This window comes from Lolium rigidum, chromosome 2 (genome assembly GCF_022539505.1).
Source record: "Lolium rigidum isolate FL_2022 chromosome 2, APGP_CSIRO_Lrig_0.1, whole genome shotgun sequence".
NCBI classification, from domain to species: Eukaryota; Viridiplantae; Streptophyta; class Magnoliopsida; order Poales; family Poaceae; genus Lolium; species Lolium rigidum.
Window position 1 is genome coordinate 176987325 of NC_061509.1, and position 16686 is coordinate 177004010.

General features: G+C 42.0%; 3 protein-coding genes across 4 annotated transcripts; 1 reads left to right on the forward strand and 2 right to left on the reverse strand.

Moving 5' to 3' along the window:
• Positions 1 to 89: 89 nt before the first annotated feature.
• On the reverse strand, positions 90 to 2328 carry LOC124687740 (TNF receptor-associated factor family protein DDB_G0267744-like). The gene is made up of 2 exons (XM_047221489.1): positions 1345 to 2328; positions 90 to 546 (listed from the first exon to the last, which is right to left on the reverse strand). Exons 1-2 carry the CDS (start codon positions 2263 to 2265, stop codon positions 388 to 390), a joined length of 1080 nt encoding a protein of 359 aa, XP_047077445.1. The 5' UTR covers positions 2266 to 2328; the 3' UTR covers positions 90 to 387.
• Positions 2329 to 3317: 989 nt separating this feature from the next.
• Positions 3318 to 7649, forward strand: LOC124687741 (putative RNA-binding protein Luc7-like 2). Of its 2 annotated transcripts, XM_047221490.1 has the most exons (13): positions 3318 to 3464; positions 3571 to 3623; positions 4566 to 4734; positions 4839 to 4902; positions 5056 to 5135; positions 5252 to 5411; positions 5505 to 5566; positions 5730 to 5783; positions 5978 to 6036; positions 6345 to 6426; positions 6603 to 6652; positions 6758 to 7000; positions 7325 to 7649. In XM_047221490.1, exons 1-13 carry the CDS (start codon positions 3318 to 3320, stop codon positions 7350 to 7352), a joined length of 1251 nt encoding a protein of 416 aa, XP_047077446.1. In that variant the 3' UTR covers positions 7353 to 7649. The 2 variants fall into 2 exon arrangements, with proteins under 2 accessions (XP_047077446.1, XP_047077447.1); XM_047221491.1 differs by lacking the exons at positions 6603 to 6652; positions 6758 to 7000; positions 7325 to 7649 and adding an exon at positions 6159 to 6204 and having other exon boundaries at positions 6345 to 6427.
• Positions 7650 to 7864: 215 nt separating this feature from the next.
• Positions 7865 to 10566, reverse strand: LOC124690322. Its single transcript, XM_047223718.1, has 5 exons — positions 10546 to 10566; positions 8718 to 10266; positions 8523 to 8616; positions 8359 to 8415; positions 7865 to 8046 (listed from the first exon to the last, which is right to left on the reverse strand). Exons 1-4 carry the CDS (start codon positions 10564 to 10566, stop codon positions 8382 to 8384), a joined length of 1698 nt encoding a protein of 565 aa, XP_047079674.1. The 3' UTR covers positions 7865 to 8046; positions 8359 to 8381.
• Positions 10567 to 16686: the final 6120 nt, after the last annotated feature.

The window sequence follows — 16686 nt, forward strand, 5'->3', positions numbered from 1 at the left end:
ACCAAAAAGGTCCACCTAGCACACCAAACGCTTCAAAATGTGTTGACTGTCAAGAAGGAGAAGAATTACTCCTGTAAAGTAGCATATCATTGTGAATAGGCCAACCTAGGTCCAAACCAATGAAAAAGAGAGGGCAGATGATCCTAATCCATCTCATCCCTGTAAATCCATGTACTTTCTCTGTTATATAAGTGACAAAACAAAAATTACATCAAATTATCGACTGACCTAAAAAAGAAGCTGACTTTTCTACACCCTATTTTTGTACATGGACAACGAACAACAGGATGGTAGACCTTATGGTAATGCTATCGATTATTTACATATACTATAAAGTGCGCCACCTGGTTTCCCGTAAAGGCTGCAATGATGAGTTCATGACAATAATCATTTCCGTGACCTGAGATCATTCTCAAGTTTTTTCATCTTTGTCTCTTGCGCTTTGAGATCCTTTTCAAGTTTATTGATCTTCGATTCTTGTTCTTTTGTTACCAGAGTGAGGGTCCTGACATCTAAAGCCCCAGAGAGTTCATTCAATGACTGGACCTGCAATAAGGTTGAGAAGAAGAATTAAGCCGGATTTACTTTCCGAAATGTTTATGAATCATACACATGTCCCATTGAAAACTAGTCACCATTTCTATTCACTACTCATAATCAACTAATTATTATAATTGCAAGTGCAACAATTACAATTTGGGGTAGAAAATATTATCCACTCTTTGTAATGTTAGATAATAGTGAAACACGATGTATAGAAGGTATGTTTTAGACACTGAATTCATTATATATGGTACAAGTACAAACTGTTTGGTTAGTTTTGACACAAAAACCGAGGAAAATACATTGGGTATAATCGTGTAAGGGCTCTGCAAACAATCCACTTTTTTTTTCGAGAATACAAAACAGTCCACTTGTGATATTGCTTTCTATCTGAGGTCTTGATGAAATAAGTTGCAGTTTGAGTTTAGCAGGTGTTGGCAACTTGGCATTCCCTGGCTGTTGGGTACTCTTAAGAACCTGAAACTAAACTTGGGTGGAACTCATGAACTAGTGAATTTTGTGGAAGTTAACCCAATTCAATAGTCTTGTCTTAAGTTATTCCAGCACGTGATACTAGAGCAGGGGGCATAAAATTGCCTTATAACAGATCATTTGTACTCATTCAAAATTTCTAAGCTGCTGAGTTAAATAACTTTAGTTGTTTCTCATGTTAGATTATGCACTGGGAAACACAGAAACAAATTGAGAAATGACTTTTCATTATATCTTGATATGGTCATCTCAGTCAAAGATTGCTTGAAAGGGTCAATAATAAATCGTATCATTCTAATGAGTACTAACCTTCTCAAGGAGTTGCAACCGTTGATCCATATCATTAACAGAAGCGCCCTGTCTTGTAATCACGTGGACGACATACATCAGGTGGGTTTGCAGAAACCCCGAACAATGCCTATCAAGAGAACACTGCGCAAAGGCTGTTTCACAGCCAACTCCATAAAACGGGCAGTTGATAAGCTTCATAGGGCAGACTGTTTCACAATGTTTGTCCATCTTGGACCGCATAACCTGTTGCTCGCACAGCTGCTCACATGGTAAGAGCTTGAAAGGGCAGATGGAGTCATGCTTTTCGATATGAACAGCACAACAAGAAACTGCACATCCATCATTCGTGCAGTTAACTATCCTAAATTTGCATTGACTTTCGTGCTCAGCTAGCTTCTCTGGTGTGTCAAATCTCTCAGGGCAATGGAAAGTGCATTTCACGTCGATTTTCCTCAGAATAGCATCTGTGGTCGCCTTCCTTTCATCCTCGGCCCACACGTTTTCCGTCTCTAACTTTTGCACGAAGTCTTTAATTTTGTTGAGGCGGCTTTCGCTAGAGAAAAAACCAGAGACATGGCTCATCATATTCCTCTTTGAGGTCACAAAATCATCGACCAAGTCCGACAGGAACTCCGTCGGCAAGGTGGATGCTTTTGTTAACTGATCTGAACGAACCTGATGTCCGTCCATAGATTCGGGAAGCGGTTCACATCTCTGAATCATGTACCCTGCTAGCTCTGTCTTCATGCCACCAGCAACAGACGATGGGCTCTTGAAGATATCGCCAGTGGTTTTGTCCACTGAAGCCGTGGCCAATGCTTGAAGTAAGAGCTGTGTCATGCTATGTACAACCTCCGTGTCACATAGATTGCACTGAAATTTTAGGAGCTTGCCCTCTTCCGTGTCCACAAGCTCTTCCGGGTCCACGAGGTTGTCCATTGGAAATGCAGCTAGTTATGGTTGAATCAGTAGAATTTCATCCTGAAAAATAAAGGGGGTTGGATGGATAAAGAAACAGTTAGTCTGTCATGTCGTAAAGCGATCTGTTAAGGGTGGTGCACTGTAGCTTTGCATGTCGTAAACGATTGGCCCTGATGCAATCTAGGTTTCTATTAGCAACATGACCCACTATGGAGAATTCAATTCAGAATATCTTTAAGGGAATGCAGCCTACAACCTGTACAGCCGATTTTTATGCAGTCACCATGAAAATCACACCACAGCAGGCCAGCAGGTTCAAGGCCAAAAGGACAAATTGCTGAATCCGTAGCAACCAGGAGCTGTATAGTTAAAATGGCTCTGTACCACTCTTCCGATAAGTAGCCAAATTCCCACAACAGAACGATTTTTTTTTTTTCCTTTTAACGAAATTTCAACTACAGAACTACGGCACAATCAAGCCCCGAATGGACAGAATGTTGAGGCAGTGGTCATCCCACAAGCAATCAGTAGCTGAATTAATATGGCCTTCCGTGGTGTTAACGCTACCCTAGCGGACGGATAAATTCGCCTCCGACGGCAACGCCGACTAACCTTGCACAGCCACCGGCGAGGAGTAGGAGGAGGAGGCCTCGAGGCTCGAGGAGGATCCACCGGGAATCAGGGGCAGCAGTTCACGGGCCACCGGGCCAGGACGGCTCGCCGCCGGTAAGGAAACGATCGGCGGGGAGCTTGCGGGGCGTTGAAGAGACCTGAGAGGAGAGCGCGCCGCTGCGCCGGGGAGAGAACCGGTCGCAGTACGACTGACGACGTTCTCGCCGCTGGAACTGGGCTCGTTCTCCAGGGCACTGGGCCGCGGGCCCGCGGGCCGCATCTATCTGGGCCATTTATCGGATCGGACGGCGAAAAAAAAATCCCCACCGTGCTGCATTTTCCGTCGGCAAGCATCCAGGACCTTCCAGAAGACCAGAACCCGTCGCCATCGCGCCACCAGAGCCGAAAACCCTAGCCCCGCAAGGGAGAGCCCCGCCGCGCCGCGCGGGCAGCCAGCCATGGACGCCGTCCGGAAGCAGCTGGACCAGCTCATGGGCGCAAACCGCAACGGCGACGCCCGGGAGGTCAGCCGCAAGTACTACGACCGCGACGTCTGCCGCCGCTTCCTCGCCGGCCTCTGCCCCCACGACCTCTTCCAGCTCACCGTGCGTATATATCCCCTTCCTTCATTGGAATGCCGATCGGGACTTAAAACTCCGGCTCGCCTCCCATCGCTGATACGTTTTTTGTTTGTTTGTTGGTGTTCTGCAGAAGGTGGACATGGGCCCGTGCCCTAAGCTGCATTCGTTGCAGCTGCGTAAGGAGTATCCTGCTTACCCGAATTCCATCTCGTTTTTCTGCGTCTAATTTGAGTAATTTCCCCTTATAATAGTTCGCATTGGATAGATATTTGGCTCGTTGATTTTGCTGGGCTTGGATAATGGAGTGAACGGGGTCATGGATCATGTAGTGTGGGCGACATATACTCATTTTAATTTTATTAGTACAGACCTCCATATTAGTGAAAATGAAGCTTTGTAATATTATTTGGGTGTTTTGTGGACTGCTAACAACAGCATACAGTTAAGCTTGAGGTTGGCATCAGTATAATGTGCAGGGTAAGGAAATTTATTTGGTTGGATAATAAGATTTGAGATGAAGCCTCCTGTTGTTCTGGTGCAAGTCCAGAGACAAGAGCAGGCAATGAACTTTGAAGCATTAAACTTGTGATAGTGAGGTTCTAAAAACCATGGGCGGGCCCGCGTCCCTCCTGCCTCAGCAGTTGCCTTGACTCGCCGCCAGCGCAACACTATACCTCATGTAAAATTTGTGGCTACATACACAAGAAAATGGTATTTTAGGCACTGCAGTTTGTGCTTTCCCCAGGCTTCGGAAAGTTTCTAGGTCTGCCACTAGCTCCAACATAGTAATTGATAGTATGTTTCAACAACACTAATGCTACATTCTTTCCCAATCAAACAAATCTCCATGCCTCCCTTATTAGGGCAAGATTAATGGCATGGTAAGAAGATGAGGTTTGCTTTATCTATGTTGTTTGCTCATGCATCGTTGTAGTAATCTTGAGTTAAACAGGGAATTCCTGAGGAATTAGTGATGGTTCTTTAGTTGTGCGCAGCTGTTATCATCAGTTACACTGAAGCACGTAGAGGCTTCCTTTCTTTTTATTGCCATGTACATCTCTATTGTAGTATGTTTGCAGCTGGGTAAAATGGCTATCTTCTGTTTCTTCCTGAACTAAGTAATAGGTATGAGGAGGCCAAAGCCAAAGGTATGGATAACTATGATCGTGAATTGGAAGAAACCATAGAAAGGCTTATAGCTGAGTGTGAGAGGAAGATTCAAAGAGCCCTTCAGCGTTTGGAGGAGGAAGACGCCAAGGCAGCTATTGCAATTTCTGTCACTGCGGTTACAAAGGTACCTCCTGTTAATTAGTTACTCGTTTGGTCACATTAATACTCTGTTTGATTATTTCATTATAGAAACTAAATTGTTAAATGTGATAAATATTTGTAAACCAGAGTAAAGAAGTAACTGAGCTCTCCAAACAAATTAAGGAGAAGATGAAGGAGATAGACACTTTTGGTAAGTCCTGTCTTGTTATTTTATTAAGGTTCTGTCATGTTGACGTGACAAAAAATTCCTTCTCAGTTCTCACATAGTTATTTGTGGTGAAACTTTTCAAGTTTCTTTTATTATTAAATTATATGTGTGTAACTTTGCATTTTGCTCATCTAGATCTTGAGGGAAACACTGAGGGCAAAATCCGGGCTACTGAAGAGATTGATAAGCTCAAGGAACATAGGGCCGAAGAGCAGGTATTTCTGGTGCCACTATAAAAAACTTACCACATTGGAGTTGCAATAACTTATTTATATAGCTGACTTTATCTCTGTCCTGCTGCTTGCGTAACAATTTTATTATTATTTTCAAGGCAAAGCTGCTGCTTGAAGATTTTAATAAGGACCGTGTTCTATTGGTGAATGCTCTCCAAACTGCTACACAATCGACCACACATTCTGCTCTTGCTGCTACTCCAGATGCACGCACACAAGAAATGATTAACGAAAAGCTCAAAAAGGCAGAAGAACTAGGTGTGTTTCCTTAACCGTGCTTCCTACAGCCTCCTTTGCTTGACTACTACAACCATGTCTTATATGATTTACATACAACATTATTTTGTACAGGTGAGAGTGGGATGATTGATGAAGCTCAAAAACTGTTCGATGAAGCAGAAGCTCTTAAGAAGGTTGGCATCTATCTTTAGTGTTTAAATTTATTGGAGCAACTAACAAGAATTTATAGTAGGTCATATGCTTAAGGAGCATGTGACTAGAATTGTAGTAGCTTACTGCTTCAGTTGTCAAAGTACTATTTCATATCTTATGTGTTTTGTGTTGATCTTTAACCAGCTGGGTGCACGGCCACATCCTGTTCCAGACTCTACAAAATTGTCGGTGCAAACTGTAAGTAGCTCGACTTTTCTGCTGCGACCCACAATAAAAATTCAATCCTCTTCTGAAGAGAGTTGCCAACCGAATGGAGACATTTGATTCCATATGTCATAGGACCCTATTCTAGTCAGGAAGCTTAGCAATAACTACATGTTTAGTTGTTTTATTTATATTGATGATTTGGTGCATTTGTGTTCTTTGTTCAGACTGATCAGAAGTTGCGCTTGTGTGACATATGTGGAGCATTTTTGAGCGTGTATGACAGGTAATTTCATCATCTTTGGCTTAACCATGAATTTCCGCCATGGGGTCATGAGTATAGCGGAGTATGGGGTTTCAAGTGTTTCAATTTTTGACAGACGCCTATGCCTCCCTTTTCACCAGCAGGCTTTTGGGTCCAGTTTTACGAGGATTACTTTTGCTGCTAAAGAATGTGCGTGTTTATTTTATGCATGCTTTTATACTTGTGGATTGTCGATGCCTTGTAAGGGCATATAGTTATTACTTACGAACTTCTTGGAAACAACATTGTTATGTATAGTTACAGCCTTGTTAACTTTTTCTTTCAAACAGTGAACGGCGTTTAGCAGATCATTTTGGAGGGAAACTTCATATTGGTTATATGCTAGTACGTGAGAAGTTGTCCGAACTGCAGGTTAGTTTTCACTTTTCAGAATAATCTTTTGAGTGAAGCTTATTCCTGTAGAGTCATGTGTTAGTTCCAGATTTTGCTAACATGTCTTGATTATGCACTTCCTGTGTTAGTACCTGAAATGGCTTGTTTATTTGGGGATTATGATCGGAATTTGCTTCTGTCCTTTTTGTGAGCAGGAAGAAAAAAACAAAAGGCGCAAGGTGGACCGAACTGAATATGACAGAAGGTATTGTTATGCTTCCTAACTTAAAAGTACCCTAACAGTGCAACATTATATTATTAATTATCTTGCTAAAAATCATGTTGGAATGATGACTTCTGCAACAACTAGATCCAGGGAAAGGAGCACCGAACGTGATAGAGCATCAAGCAGGGACCGTCATAGAGGAGAGCGTGGCAGCAGCAGTGGCAGGGATTATGACCGTAGAAGTAGCCATGATCGCTACCATGACCGAGAAAGTAGATATGACAGGGAAAAGGACAAGGAATCAGGGAGATCTCGTAGTTATGATTCAAGGAGTCACCGAAGGTCACGTTCCCCTAGGGATAGTTCTAGAGACTATGATCGACATGGGTACGCTCACATTTATTCTATTCCTTGCTTGCTATCTTAAGAAGAAAAATTTGAACCTAAAGAAGACAACTAAACCCACAAGGTTCTGTGTGAAACTTAAAATTACTAAGGAAAAATATATGTTCTTATTACTTGGTGTGTATAAGCTTTTAGATTTATTCCTGTAAAGTTCACTATCGATCTCTAGCATGTGAATATGACTTCATTGCATTGATAACCTGCATCATTGTACGATCTTGAACTAGTGGAGTGGGTACTTTGCTAGCTGCAGCACTCATGATTCTCATGAAAATGCATCTGACCTGATTTCGGTGTTTTCTACAGGCGTCATGACCGTCGAGATCGGCACTAGGTGCAGGCTTGTTTCATTACATTTTCGGAGGGTTCTGCAATGCAGTCAATGATGCTCTCATCATTGAACTAGACAGTAAAAAGACCAGCTTGCGAGTGGAGGGTGAGGCACCTGTCATTTCTATCCTAGTTATATATGTGCATCTTCCTTTACCCCAAACTAATGAACATGACCTGGTGTAACATATATATTCTGTTATGGTGTTAGCCGGTGTTGATCTTATGTGTGCATGAAACGTGCGTTATTTCTAAGTTGCTCTCCAATTGCCAAAACATGTCTGTTGATTTCCTGAGTGTTTCTTCATATGTTTGTGCGTGAGCAGGTTATGGAAGCGTCATATTGTACTTACGCATCTGATTGATGAATGCATTAACGTAAGGTGACAATCCTTGAAAATTTTGTAACACCTCCTACATCCAGATTTCCTCTTACAAAATACTACAACTCCTGTATCTGAAGGAACCTTATGTAAGCGTCATATAGTACAGTTGAGATAATTTCAGCCGGGTTGATCTGCTTGTATTTGTGAATAAGCATACGCCACCATATGTAATCATAAGGAACCTTTGAATGCTGGTGTAGCAACACTGCGTACTGGGGCTGACCCCAAAGGTGTAATGATCTTTTGTCCCGAGGGAGGCTTGGGTGAATTAGACGTATATCCTTGAAGATTCAGAGTTGTGACTGTCGGCACCTAGACATTTGTTTTAGGCTCATCGCTCGTGAAAACCTAAAGGTTAAGAACATTTTTTAGGTTTGACTGTCATTGTAGAAAGAGTGGCCAATGTTTAGAACACCTGACTAACATTAATATACCAATCACAAGATATGCCTTCACAATACATAATAGACTAACAGTTTCTATTTAAACCAGCATATTTTCAAAGAAATTGATGGTCATAATTAATGTCTCGAGGCGACATGTATAATGTATTTGGAAACCAACTAGTTACACGCTAGCAGGTTAGAATGTGCAGAAACGAGTCATCAAGTCCCTATAGTGCACCTGCAGATCGCCGTCCGGTGCTCCTAGCTCATTAGCCTCTTAACTCTTTCAATGCAACTGCACGAACGCAAGGTATTACATTTTGTTATTTGTGTACTTGCATCTCTGAAAAAGTTTAAAAAAAAATACGGTATGTGCAAGGGAGGTGCAGTAAAGGAGAAAACCTTCTCGTCAAATTGGGCAAGATGCATTCCATGGCGTCAACTAGAATGTCACGCTTCATGTTCTTCTCAGCTACATTCAGGGATTCGCTGGTGCCTAGCAAAGGAAACAATAAACCAATAAACTTATACTTGGCATACTGAGAGAAGAGTCATATAATGGAGAACAGACAGGTGGCAATGATATTAGCAACATACCTAGTCGACTTTCTAAACTAAGCCCCCTCCAAGATGATGTTTTGTGTGCTTCCAGCTCGCCATCCTCTATACGCAACCATCTATCTAAAATTTGTCCAATGATCATGTGGGCGGCTGTTGAAGTCCCATCACAGATCTCGGAGAGATCCTTTGAGCAGATTGACCTCTTCCAGTGATCCGTATCAACAGCCGTCTCTAAGGCAATGCCATCCCTGTAATAATGAGTGGCTCCGGAGTTTTTGGTCTTTTCACATTGTTTCCTGAAATCCTTCTCTACTTTTGAATCTGAATGTTCAGCTTCTGGAACATGGTGTGTAGCTCCGGTAGATTCACTCGAACAACAGTCGTCCATATCAGCAGCTTTTGGTGTATCGTTTGAAGAACAAGGCTCATCCATATGTTGCTCTGAGTTGCAGTGAAAATAGTTGGTCTCAGGGAGTATGAAATCATTATCCTCACCACAGTTGACACTCCCTAAGCTCATCAACCCATCATCATCTGAGCAGTCTTCTGCATCATCATATGCTAAAGCTCTCAGTTGACTGCTTACAACCAAAACAGCATCTACTTCTGCATACTTCCCTTGTTTACTGAGGTCAACACTTTTACACCGAGGACCCCGATTTATAAAAGCTATGGTTTGAAGGGCCTCACCTGGCAAATCACCTTCGTCACATTCAAACAAACATTCCATCAAGTACCTCCTCAAAGCTACTCTAAATTGCATCTTTCGAAACTTAGAATCTGGATCCAGTATGGGATGCAGCAATTTCAGGTCATCATGCTTGACGTTTGGAAGCAACCAAAGAGCATTCAGGACATCATTTTGCAAAGATGCTGTTTCTTTTGGAAAGGGAAAGAACTCTAGTTGTGAAATACCCATGGATCTCGACTTCTGCTTCCAGTATAGGTTTATTACTGACATTGCCTTGGCTAGTCTCTTTGGCAAGTAACCTTCATCAAGCTGCTTTATTGTCATTTTGCATCTTTTCTTCACCATTTCAATGAGATGCCCTCTACTGGAGGACCGAGGCACATGTCCGAATTTTGGCACACATGTTTTTCCTATGAGTTTCCTATTCACTGCGACAAGAGGTTGGTCAGGAATCCCATCAAGTCTATCCAAAGCTTGGTTCATAGATGACAAAAGTAGTGGCGACACAGGTGTGACAAGGCTCAATGAATCAGATTGGTAGCTACAATGATTTCTCAAAACTTTGGACAGTTGAGACATGGCGGCATCTTCATTATCCAACTTGGCTAAGTAACATGGAAGATGGTCTGTTACTATTTGACTTAATATCGGTCTACTCTTAAGGAAACTACACTTTGTGTTGCTTGTGATACTAGCCACTGATTGAAGTGCTTCATTGCTTAACTTATTGATTGTCCTATGCATAATATTCAAACTTTCTGGGCACAGTGATCCATCTTCACCTCTTGGTAAGTTCAGAAGCCTGAGACCATCCTGAACTAAGTGATGTTTGTAGCTATCGCTCTTCAGAGTAGAACTTTTTGCAACACTAGCTTTCACTTTTTCACAAGACACCTGAAAGAAAGGTTCTTAATTAAATCCATATGTATTTCATGGAAGCGTGAATTCAACAACTGAACTAATGCAGAAGAAGTTGCTACTGTGAAACTACATGTCAACATGTTTGTATTTGTAGTTTTATGGTAAGTAAATAAATAAAAGAACAACGCTGGTGAAATTTTGCCAGACTGACTAGAATGTAACTATGTACAGAAATCCAGAACAATATGGTACAGATCACAGATATGCCACATACAAGAGATTCCAGCTAGACAGCAACAGAGCATTCTTTACCTTTGTTCTAATCATTCCCATTTTAAAAATCAGATAACTGAATATACATATGAGTTGTGTAGTAAGATCCATATGAAGCTAAGTTTCTCATTTGATTACGTTGCATATTAAATGTTCTCCTGTAACTTTTATAGCCCTAGAAATGAATATCCATGACATGTTCTTTTCGACAACTAATATCCATGGCAAGTTTCATTCACATCAGTATGTGTACAGGTTAGCCCAAACAGATAAAAGATATAGAACCTATAATGTAGAATCTATCGTTGTTCTTACAAGACCAGTGGCTTACTTCTGTACTCCTTATATCTGATTCAGCCAAGTACCTGTATAAGCAGAGAAAGCTACCAATTAGACCTTTCCTGTCACTACATTGTTAGCCAAAAAAAAAAAGCATGCATGTTTCCAGTGTGGTGGAGATAATTTTTCAGAAACAAAGGCCATAGGCCCGCGATCTTTTGAAAATGGCATTACCTAGCTGCATCATATTTAGGCTTGGAAAAACGAAACTATCTAGAGACAAATACTTCCCCTAAACCATGGAAGCAGCCAACAGAATTTCTTTTTGATTGCATAATACAGTGGTGGACGAAGAAACGAGCATTACGCTTATCAGCGTCTTTGTCGTTTTGAGCAATCTCCAGAAAAATAAAGAATTGATATGGCAATGAAGAAGGAACTGATGCGCACTTACGCATCCGCCAAGAACTTGGGTCGCTTGAGACGCCTGCTGCAGCAGCTATCCGGTGCGTGAATCATCGACTCCAACCACCTCCGTTTCTTGTCGGCCAGGGCCTCCTGCCTCCGAACAAGCGACCACAACCTCTTCCCATCCTTGACGGAGAAGTCCATCGCCACCACCGCCTGCGCTTCCTCGCCCTTCCCGGCTTCGTCCCCCGCTCGTCGGACGCTGGTTCCGCCTCGCTGCTGCGCGCTGCTGGTCGCCCGTAGCAACGGACGGCCACGCGCCCGCACGTCTCTCATGCCGCTCAGAGGCCGGTGGCTACTCCGGCAGACACCGCCGCGCGGATGCGTCCCGCCCTTGCCCCTGCGCGCCGGCGTCGGAGCGGCGGCTGCTGTCCCGATTCAGTTTGCCGATTGGAGAATTGCAATCGGATGGGCTTCTTCCGGGGGAGAAAGCTAGATGGCCTTGGAGCGCAGTGCGAGCTAACTACTCCTCCGTTCCACAAAAATGTACGGAGTATAAAATTTAGCATCTAAATATATCTAAATTTTGACACTTCTCAAATATTCTTCTACGAAGGGAGTATGTCTGTTGTTTTTGTTGGAAAATTATTTTCTAAAGATTTTTATATACCAATCAGGTCGGTGCTTAGGTATTGAGCCTGCTAAATTTTGTTTTTCTTCATTTTTTCGTTACCTATTTTGTTTGTTTGTTTGTTTGTTTGTTTGTTTGTTTTCCTCTTTATACCAATCAGGTCGGTGCTTAGTTATCTATGTTTAGGACGGTATTTTTTTACAACATCTCTTCTTTCTAGCTACCCGCGATAATTTTTTGACACATCTTCCAGCCATAATTTTCAGACCATGGTTAGCCTATGGCAGCATTTTTTAGCTATCTTTTTTTAGTTAGTGGATGGCACAAGTTTTTGGCCGTTATTTTTGACTGCAACATTTCCGGCAATAATTTCCCGGTGGTAGTTACCTAGTTCTTACGATGATATCTTTTATGTCTTTGCTTTTTAACTACTTGAATGCAATTCTTTGACACATTTTTCCGACCGTCGACGGTAGTCAGTCTACGTCTACGATATTAGTTTTCTCAGCTCCTTCTTTTAATTACTCAACAGTAATTTTTAAACACAGCTTTTTGGCCAAAATTTCCCGGTGGTAGTTCCCCTACGGCAAATCTTTGAGGGTGCGCAATTCTTTTTGCCGTAATTTGTGGCAGTTGTCAGCATTAAATTTTCTCTTTGACAGTAATTCTCCAACACCACTTTTTAGCTATATTTTTCTTACATAGTTTCTATACATGATTACCCATCGGCAAGTAAATTTATGTGTGTTCATATATACAACCTTTTCATATCTACCTGTGGATATATCCACTACTTCTCTTATATCATGCATATTGACTAACATATAACAACTTCCGAAAGCATGCTGATGTCGAACCTAGCCACGTACACAAGTAAATCAACACAACCGACGCGGCGTGTTGCCATGCCAACTTCCCTAGTAGTTGTTCTAAAAAAAAACTTCCGTAGTAGTTCTATAACTTACAATTTGGTCGAAATTTTCTCTAGGACTAACACGTGGCATTTTTATTTTGGCAAAAGAGATTCCGGATATTTTGCAAGAGCAAACACATCCTTCTCCTTTTGTCCTCTAATCCACTGATGCGGAGCCATGACCCGGTGGGCGTCCGCCCCAGCGACATTGCCCTCCTACTCATGATGAAATATGTCCCCAAACCTCTAGGGTTGGAGGGTCACACGACTGGATCGTAATAGGGATTGGTTGGTGCCTGTATGGAGTCAAGACAGTCCCGATGGTGGCCAAATTTGGGCCAATTGGATGCATGTCCATCTTCCACATTGTGGCCCGCATTCCCATCAAAGCATATCCGGGCTAGGCCCTTGGGGAACGACTTACTGAGCCATTTCCAGCTAACCACCCTCACAGCGTGCATTTTAGACAATGTCGTGTATGAGCATTTGCTAACCACAAACATGATGGGAGCTCTCTTGGTGCATTGATAAGCGCAAAAGCAACATGTTTTACAACAACTAAATATCTAATTTCATATTTTTAGCGGTTGGCGTGCACCTACTCTATTTGTTATAAGATCTTAAAAATAATGAGGAGGATTTGCAACTAATGCATACCGAACCATATATGCGCAAAATAATGATGATTTGGAGCATGAAATACCTTCCAACAACAACCCATATGAAGCCAAGGCAAAAATTCGCGAAGTGGTGATCACATAAGATTTAACGACAAGTGGTACAATCAGGCACGCATGTACCACCTGACCGTACCCCTGTCATTGATACCGCCTCGTCAAATATATTCACCCGAGATCTGAGAAACGAGACATAGATCTATCAAAAAACAACGAAATCTAACCTTCGAGAGGGATTCGGAGGGGGAACTCACCGAAGGAGGTCCATCATCACCACTGCTTGGATCATTGGAGGCCAAAACATCAATCTTCATCATCTTCAACATCATCACCATTGGTCATCCCGTTGTAATCATTAACCTTGAGTGGGATTCATATTTGAATTCATTCGATCTTTCATTTTCCATCCATAGATTGATGATGATGTTATTTGCCTCCATGTGCGAGTAGATTCATTTGTTTTGGGGGAGATGGAAAAATCCAAGCCAAATTATGAAATGAAATAAATTTTGCTGATTGTATAATAGTTATGAAGTGTTTTGGTTCTTATCAACGATGTTGTGTGTTGTCGACCATGCAACATTTTCCCAAGAGACGTTGGTAAGGATCATCGTTGTATATGGTTGGTGGTACGTGGTGTACATGTCACAAATCTCCATCACATTTGTCAATCATGTATATACAAGGATAACAAGGATCAATACCTATAACCATGACCATGGGAGACCCATAATTATATATTGGACCTGTGCGGCATGCGATGGGATAAGGTAGTGGTCATTAGGGATGTAAAAGAGTACTTCTAGGAGCATACATATAAGGAAGCTTGCCAAACACAGACATATATAATAGAAAAAAATTGATATTCCTAATCATCATACATAGGCTAGTGGTTCATCCGCAACCCCGAAAACGCTTTACCCCTATTGAGTTTCAGTCACTTTACTATCATCTGCATAGTCTCGTTTACTTTAGTTTACTTCATTTAATTTGTTCGCAAATTCTTAAAAACATTTAATTTTATTCTTGCTTTGGAATTAAAGATAACTTACAAGTACTTTTAAGTGAAGATAACAAGAGGCAATAAAACCATTGCAAATCAGCTCACCATGGATTCGATACTCTTACTTCTGGAAACTAGCTAGCTGCACGCAATCTGTAACGTTGCAGACATCACACATCGAAAGTGAGGTGGGACAATTTTGGTCACTGCCTGCCTATAATTGGCCATATTTATCTCTACTCTCACTGCAAAATTCCAAATCCAACATTTCCCCCATTCGAGTTGTCCCCTCTTTCGAGATCCATGGTGATGGCGGAAGCTTCTTCACCAGCTTGGACCAGGAGCTCGGTGGCGGTCTTCGCTAGCGTGCCTTATCCATATTCCCCAAGCCGTGTGGTGCTGAATCCTCTTCTGATGTTTGTAAGAAAGCTCGAAAAATGTATGTGTTAGATTATATCTCCAAGCATGCTAGATTCCCGTCTATTGGATCTATCGCCATGCTTGATGCGCATAGATTTGTACCGATTGACGGATTCGTGATGCTCGATGTAAGGTTTCAGTTCCATGGTTAAGGTGTCAAATCTTTTGTAGGCCATCATGCCTTCTTCTTCGTTGAGCACATCGATGGTGATCCTTCCTTCTTCTCCATCGATCGCACAACAATGGTCCCACCCTCTTCTCCACCGAGCATACGGACCTTTGCGCCAAATCCTACTCCTTTAGTTGTAAGAACCTCTTTGCCTTGATTGTGTTGCTAAAATGCAAGCATGTGTGTGTTTGCTTGCTATACCTTGATTGCATCACATGCGCAACATATTGTCATGCTTACCATAGTAGTTCAATGAATAATGAGTATCTCTTGTGTACATCGCCATGCCTTCTCCCGACCTGATGTGCAAGCATGATTTGTCATGGATGCTGCATGACAACGCAATTCTTCATCAAGCTATATATTGCCCCAAACCTCCAATGGTGTGGGATTCGTCCATGTTAGAGTTCGTCCTGAATAGGGTTTGTGAGCAAGTCAGTAGTGGGGTAAACTAGCCCCGATGCTTCTATGAATAACACTTGAAGAGTGTTTGCAATGATGTTCTTTTAGGTCATAAAGTAACCACTACTCAGGTGAACAACCACCCGAGGAAGTCGAGATAGACGTGGGCACTAGTGTGCAAGGTTAGGAATGTTGAAGGAGTGGCATTTTGCAAGGGAATCTCGGCCTTGATGATGACAAGTTGAGAGCACACCTCATGGTTAGTTTGCACATCACTGTTTTATTGTTTTACTTCTGCATTTCCGTCTTAGCTTGGTGAGTTGAACTAATACAATATCTTCTCGATCTTAGCATTCCCCAAAGCACAATGATTTGAAGAACAAGCCCATATCAAACTATAGTCAGATGAAGACGATCTTCGAGCCTACGTATTTGCGTAATGAGACTCTCTTCACTCTGCGGTTGCTATCAACTAGCTTGCGGACAACAAGGCCCAATGTAGAAGCTATGCTGAGATGACAAGATCAAAGAGGAGGATCTGGCTTAAGATCTAGCTGCACAAGCACTTTTAGTTCTACTACTTTGCTGATGTGTGTGATGATGGTCCTGATCTGCTGAGGTTATGCATATTTTTGGAGATGTTCTTATATCCATTCCACTAGCTAGGAATCGATCAAACTGATGCATGTACTATAATATTTTGGGAGGTGCTATATACTAAACCCTCCAATGATGAACTTGTGATGCATCACAAGCTGTAGTTTTTTGGTTAGCTCGCGGTGCATCGGTAACTATGGTAACTTCTAGTAGGTGATGTCTACGCACGCTTCTATTCCTGTAGACGGTGTTGGGCCTCCAAGAGCAGAGGTTTGTAGAACAGCAGCAAGTTTTCCTTAAGTGAATCACCCAAGGTTTATCGAACTCATGGAGGTAGAGGTCAAAGATATCCCTCTCAAGCAACCCTGCAATTACGATACAAGAAGTCTCTTGTGTCCCCAACACACCTAATACACTTGTCAGATGTATAGGTGCACTAGTTCGGCGAAGAGATAGTGAAATACAAGTAATATGGATGATTGTAAGTAGTAATTGCAATCTGAAATAAAGATGGCAGCAAGCAAACATGTAACAAAACTTGTTGGAAACGGTGTTTCAATGCTTAGAAACAAGGCCTAGGGATCATACTTTCACTAGTGGACACTCTCAACATTGATCACATAACTTAATAAATAAATGCTACTTTCTACACTCTCTTGTTGGATAACAAACACCATTCAT

Excerpts from the sequence above, each read along its gene's own strand:
- LOC124687740 (XM_047221489.1), bottom strand. The coding sequence starts at position 2,265 with ATGGACAACCTCGTGGACCCGGAAGAGCTTGTGGACACGGAAGAGGGC. Across the intron at positions 547-1,344 it reads GGTTGCAACTCCTTGAGAAG|GTCCAGTCATTGAATGAACT; the intron begins GTTAGTACTCAT and ends ACCTTATTGCAG.
- LOC124687741 (XM_047221490.1), top strand. The coding sequence starts at position 3,318 with ATGGACGCCGTCCGGAAGCAGCTGGACCAGCTCATGGGCGCAAACCGC. Across the intron at positions 3,624-4,565 it reads TCGTTGCAGCTGCGTAAGGA|GTATGAGGAGGCCAAAGCCA; the intron begins GTATCCTGCTTA and ends ACTAAGTAATAG. Across the intron at positions 5,412-5,504 it reads CAAAAAGGCAGAAGAACTAG|GTGAGAGTGGGATGATTGAT; the intron begins GTGTGTTTCCTT and ends TATTTTGTACAG.
- LOC124690322 (XM_047223718.1), bottom strand. The coding sequence starts at position 10,566 with ATGGGAATGATTAGAACAAAG. Across the intron at positions 10,267-10,545 it reads TGGGAATGATTAGAACAAAG|GTGTCTTGTGAAAAAGTGAA; the intron begins GTAAAGAATGCT and ends CCTTTCTTTCAG. Across the intron at positions 8,617-8,717 it reads TAGTTTAGAAAGTCGACTAG|GCACCAGCGAATCCCTGAAT; the intron begins GTATGTTGCTAA and ends TTCCTTTGCTAG.